This window comes from Bremia lactucae, linkage group LG3, assembly GCF_004359215.1.
Source record: "Bremia lactucae strain SF5 linkage group LG3, whole genome shotgun sequence".
Lineage (NCBI taxonomy): Eukaryota > Oomycota > Peronosporomycetes > Peronosporales > Peronosporaceae > Bremia > Bremia lactucae.
The window spans coordinates 2,027,616-2,033,588 of NC_090612.1; the positions used below are offsets into that span (position 1 = coordinate 2,027,616).

At 46.6% G+C, this 5,973-nt stretch overlaps 2 protein-coding genes across 2 annotated transcripts; one reads left to right on the forward strand and one right to left on the reverse strand.

Moving 5' to 3' along the window:
* The first annotated feature begins 509 nt into the window (after nt 1-509).
* CCR75_009631 (uncharacterized protein) lies at nt 510-4,011 on the forward strand. Its single transcript, XM_067967670.1, has 5 exons — nt 510-1,047; nt 1,118-1,714; nt 1,776-2,134; nt 2,202-2,465; nt 2,512-4,011. The coding sequence occupies exons 2-5, from the start codon at nt 1,707-1,709 to the stop codon at nt 2,703-2,705; spliced, it is 825 nt and encodes a 274-aa protein (XP_067814941.1). The 5' UTR covers nt 510-1,047; nt 1,118-1,706; the 3' UTR covers nt 2,706-4,011.
* Nucleotides 2,862-4,775, reverse strand: CCR75_009630 (uncharacterized protein; the record flags this gene model as incomplete). Its single annotated transcript, XM_067967669.1, has 1 exon — nt 2,862-4,775. One exon carries the CDS (start codon nt 4,773-4,775, stop codon nt 2,862-2,864), a length of 1,914 nt encoding a protein of 637 aa, XP_067814942.1.
* Nucleotides 4,776-5,973: the final 1,198 nt, after the last annotated feature.

Below are 5,973 nucleotides of genomic sequence, written 5' to 3' on the forward strand. Positions count from 1 at the left end.
ATAAGTGCGCACGAGGAGCCGGATTACCGCTCCCGTGACGACTCTTAATCAAAGAACTTGGTTTGTTGGGTGAGGTCGCTTGCGCGCCCACCACAACTACCTCACTGCACGCAAGAGAAGCAAGTTTAACCGCTTCCTCGCTGTGCTAGGGTGTGTGCTTAAGTAGATCGTGGCCGCATTACGACGTGCCCGCCTACAAGTGACGTAGCGCGGATTTGTGTCGAATTGATACTGTTTGCGGGCTATATTCAATGCATGCTTTGATATCTCTCTTTAAATTTGATGCCACATTGGATTTCCAAATGTTTTTGTGTCCCGCAGATGGATTGAATTGCATTGGTATTCAGAATTTTGTTGAACTGCTTTGCACAAGAAAGCCCGCTCCTGTTGTAAGCAGGCAGCAAGTCCCCTGAAGTTTTACTTATGTATTTTTGAACATACCTTCTGCTCCGCTAGCTAAAAGTTTGACCAAGTGCTTTTGTAATTGGGCATACTTCGGTTGGTAAACTGTTAATGTGGTATAATTTACATTTTGGGTTAAATAACCCTTTTGATAGTTAAAATAGGTAATATCATTAAAATCCCATTTGTTACGGGTAAAACGAGTGGCAGCTACCATATAGAGAAAAAATTGAAAATGCAGGCTTTTAAGTGGAGCCATAATCGAGTGTATGTCAACAGCCGAGTCAAACGAAGGGCTTTTGGTGCTGGTGCTTGACACCAACCCTGTCAACTGGTCCAAGCAGGGAGGCAGCACGACCGACCACACAGGAATACAACAGCTGATATCGAGTACACTCGTGTTTGTCAACTCGTACCTGCTGCTGCACCGCAGCAACCGCATTGTAATAATTGCAGCCCATGCCGGCAGTAGCGTCATTTTGTATCCAGATTTAGAGCAAGACAATACCACTGGAAGCGCGGAACAGGCAGCTGAAGTTGACTCTGTCGTCTTGCAACGTCTGCGGCAACTTAGTGAAATCCCGCTGGACCCTGTTAAGTCCAACAAAACGGCAATTGCTGCGTCTTTGTCACGATCACTGTGTTGTAAGTTGCCAATCTAATCAACCACTTGATATTGACACCATCACTTTGCTGCGGCTTGAATGATTGGCAGTCATTAATCGTGCTATGAATGAGGATCCAGATCTACGACCGCGAATTTTGGTAATCCAAAAGTCGTTGGACGTGTCGGAGCACTACATCGCCATCATGAACGGCATTTTCTCGGCGCAGAAAAAAAATGTTGCAGTGGACGCTTGTATTCTCACCGCAGAGCACTCGTCCTTTTTGCAACAGGCAGCGTATTTGACGGGCGGTATCTACTACAAGCCAAGCGATTTTAGCGGATTGTTGCAGTATTTGATTTCAATCTATCTGCCAGATCCGTCATTGCGCAAGCTGCTCAAATTGCCTTCGCAAGACTCGGTGGACTTCCGTGCAATGTGCTTTTGCCATCGCGAGGTGATATCCACGGCTTATGTATGCCCTGTGTGTCTGTCGCTTTTTTGCGAGTTTCGACCCATCTGCTCTACCTGCGGCATCCGGAGCCACATTCAGCCGAAGAGAAAGGTTTTAATCAAGAAACCGCTCATAGCATAATACATTCCAATAAGACTTTACATCGGCACAATCAAGATCGATAATTTGAGTAGTGGTTGGATGAAAATAGCTCTTTCGATTCACCATTTCATTAAATAGGCAATATGAGCAGGTGAGGCAAGGACATGCGGCCTTGCGACATTTTACTGACTGCGTTGTGTTGCGTGGTGCAGACCGACACTAGCAGAAGTTTTCGCCAAATGCAAGGCTAACAATACTGCGGCCTTCATCGCCTTCGTACCTTGCGGCTTTAAAACCAAGGCCGACACGGTGGACATCCTTCTGGGTTTGCAGCGCGGCGGCTCCAACATCATTGAGGTCGGCATACCATACTCAGATCCACAAGCCGATGGACCAACCATCCAGCGTGCCCACCAAGTAGGAGTAGATCAGGGTATCACTTTGCATGATGTGATGGCTACTGTGAGTGAGGCACGCTTGAAGGGTCTCACCCTTCCCGTGGTGCTTATGGGTTATTATAACAACATTTTGCAGTACGGCGAAAGCAAGATTTGCCCGGATGCTCAAAAAGGTTCAACTGCGATTCATTGACTAGCTTAACTTTTAATGGAGATTGATACTCACTTATCTTTGAGCAGCTGGCGTGGACGGATTTATTATTGTAGACTTGCCGCCTGAAGAAGCCAAATCGCTCAGCGACGACGCAGCCGAACACGGTCTTGCCTACGTCCCACTAGTGTCCCCAACAACGACAGAAGATCGTATGAAACTTATCGACTCTGTAGCTCATGGCTTCGTGTACTGCGTGAGTCTTACTGGCGTCACCGGCGCTCGTAGTGAGTTGCCGCCAAATCTTGACGCGTTTGTGGCTAAAAGTAAGCTAGATGTCGTCGCGTTGATTGGTATGGCTACAATACTAACAGCAGATGACTACTTTGCTTCATGCAGTCCGTGACAACGTGAAGAAACCGCTTGCATTAGGCTTTGGACTGTCGACTCGACAGCACTTTGTTCAGGCCAGCGCTGTCGCTGATGGCGTTGTGATTGGCTCGAAGATTGTTAAAATTATTGAGGATGCTCCTGACACGGCCGCCCGCGCCGCCGCTGTTGAGGCATTTGCGAGAGGCATTGTGAATCCTTAGGCAATTGTACGCGCAATACATGGATGCATATTAATCACACTGCAACTTTCACTAGCTATGTATGAAGCCGCAATAAATTCCACTAGCCGAATAAATGTAGCCTGCAATTCGAAGCACAATTTCTATTAGGTTAAATAAAGACATACACAAACACTTCTACGACAACGACTGCCAGTTGTCATCGTCATCGTCATCGTCGTCGTCCACGTCAATAATTCGAGGTCGAACTGTTCTGTTGCGAAGACCGCAGCTTGAGCAGCTGGCATTATCTGCAGGATTGATCAATGTACAGCGTGCACAGGTCCATTGAGCAAGATCTATTTCCTGTCGACTTCCGTATAGACTGTCAAAGGCGCGGCGATCACTAAGAACATCCTCGACGAAGGCATCGTCATCTTCGAAATCTGATAACTGGCTCATCTTCACCTGCTTTGAAGGTGACCAAGACCTATTATCGACTTCAGGCGCATATGAAACGTTTTTTTTGACACGTGCAGGTGCCACAGCTACTGCTTTAACATCAATCGCAGCCAGCTCCTTCGAGTTTGTCGACAGGGCAGGACGCAGCAAGGGTGACCTCTCATACGCATCGTCACTTTTAGACGCTGTGAGGCTGCTGTGAAGTACACTTTCATTTTCGCACTCTAATTCATTGTCATTAGAAGATTTAATTTGACTTTCTTCATCAGTGCTTGAGTATTCGACGTCCGATTCGTCTGAAATGTTAATGCTCTTGCACTTCTTAGACTTGAAGCGTTTAATTGTGCGTTTCTTTTCGTCAGTTTGAGCAGCTTCAATTATTTCCATTCGCTTGCGCTTGCGCTCCTCGTCACGCTTGGCTTCCAATCTTTCAGTAGAAGCTTGGTGCTCTTGAAGCAACTCCCAATCAATGCGGCAACTAAAAGCAAAACTCACAAGGTCGCTCTTTACTTGCTGCAACGCTGCTTGCATCACCTCGTCGTCGACAGAAGCGTAGGAGCGGTGATGACCCCAACTATTCAGATCTTCCTCTGGCGGCATGCCAATTTGAGGTTGAAAATCCTTGTTTATATATGTGTCGTTATCTTCGTCACCCCGGACTCCTCTCACGGAAACACTCTCGCCTCTTGTTTCCTTCTCAATATTGATAGCATCAACAATCATATCATCAGATAAGTCTTCTTCTATTATTTTGCCGGCGTCGCCATTATCTCTCCAAGGACAGCGATCGCACTTAAGCTGATCATGAGTATCAGACATTGTGTCATTTCGAAGCACAAAAAGTCTTTTTAGATCCTTCGAAGACAGCGAATTCACCTCTTCTTTATCGTCAACTATATTTTGAAGGCCCTCTTTAGATAGTTGGCGTTGAAAGATTTTTTCTTCGAGTGTTCCTGTCGCTAAAAATCGATAGACGTAGCACATCTTTTTTTGCCCTTCACGCCACACTCGAGCAGCAGCTTGCTTATCCGTAGCGGGGTTCCAATCAGGATCGAAAAGCACCAATCGATTCGCACCAATTAAATTTAAGCCACATCCTCCAGCTTTACTTGATAACAAGAACGCAAATGAATTAGTTGTCGGATCATTAAAAGTGTCGACCAACATTTTCCGCTTCTTAGCAGACGTCGCACCATCCAAACGAACAAAAGGCAGTTGCCGCTCTTGGCATAATGTGGCAACTACATCCAGCGTCTGCGTATAATTCGACACGATCACGATCCGATCCGTCGTTAAATTTCTCATCGAAATCATCAAACGGTCGAGCAAAAGCATCTTGCCAGACCATTCCGGGTAGCAGGCGCGCCCACCGAATCCTTTACGTCGCGTTTGGTCATTTTTACCTTTCTTCGCCTCCTTTGTGGCTACAAAATATTGAGCGCAGTTGCCGAATCCAGAAAGCTTAGTATTTGTTTTTCCCGTTTCGTCAAAAATAAGGAGCGGGTGGTTGCATAATTTTTTCAATGCAGTGATTGAAGACAACACGTTTGTGCTTGAATTTTTCATCATATCACGGAAGGCACTTGACGACAGAAAGTGATTATAAAGTTGCTTCTGTAGTGGCGAAAGCGGGCAGCATACTACCTGCATCAGCTTTGGCGGAAGATGCTTTGCATTTAAAGTGTTACCACGACGCAAAATAAATTGATTTACAATTTCACATAGCATTGCTGAGCATGACTGTGCCACTTGCCGTTCGCGGTCGGTTGAGTCTGGTTCGCGTCCAGTCAATATTGGCCCAAGGTAATTTTTTCGAAATTCGCTCGGCGTGCCAAGAATGTTTGGATTGGTGAATTCTACCATCGCAAAAAATTCCTCCAAATCATTTTGCATCGGTGTGCCGGATAAAAGAACACGCTTTCGACAGGCCAACGATGACAGCGCCTTGTTAATCTGTGAGCTTGCATTTTTAAGTCGATGGGCTTCATCACAAATGAGCAAATCGCAGCACTCTGTTGTGGCTGCAAATTTAGGAGCATGCATTCGAAATGTTTCATACGAAATGATCAGCACTTGAGCAGAAAAACCCGGTCGAGGCCTCTTACTTCCCTCAATGAACTGATTGATGCCCTTGATCACAGTCTCACGTTTTGCTTCATACAAAGCCACCGTTTTCACGCGTCCGTGCAGCCACTTGATGATTTCATCGTCCCAATTCTTCACTAGTGATGTCGGACACACCACTATTGCTCTATTAACTGTCGGCTTCATGTCCATGCCCGTCACCAGCATCGTGTACATCAACGCAATACTCTGTAAAGTCTTTCCAAGGCCCATATCATCAGCCAAGATACACCCTTCTCCCTCAAAACCTTTCACGCGATTCACGCAATCATACATAAATTGCACTCCTTCCCGCTGATGAGGACGCAAAAACTTTCCCACGATTTCAGGCACCACCACTATAGCCTCTGGATCCGTCTTGCTCCGCCATAGCACAAGAGGAGGCGGTGCATCTACCTTCGAAGTCACAACTAAAGGTTCAATCTCGGCTGCAGCAGAATTTTTGTCGAAGGACGTTTCAATTTCTTCATCGCATACTTCAAGCGGTGGCAGATCATGACGCATCATTGGTTTCGATACTACGGAGCCCCAGCGCCGTCGCATCCCGAGCGTCCTAGTGATTAGCAAGCGATTGCTTTCCTGCGTACGACCGCCTTCTCCACAAGGGGATTTGAACTGTAGTCGCACTTGTTGTGCACGGCGTTCGGGCTCCATTACAAGAAATGATAAAAACGGCAGCCGCTTGACGGACAGTGACGTGCCACCGCGCGTAGATTGGTGCTTT

Coding starts and splice junctions, on each gene's coding strand:
- CCR75_009631 (XM_067967670.1), top strand. Junction 2,135..2,201: donor TTGCCCGGATGCTCAAAAAG/GTTCAACTGCGA, acceptor ATCTTTGAGCAG/CTGGCGTGGACGGATTTATT. Junction 2,466..2,511: donor AGATGTCGTCGCGTTGATTG/GTATGGCTACAA, acceptor TGCTTCATGCAG/TCCGTGACAACGTGAAGAAA.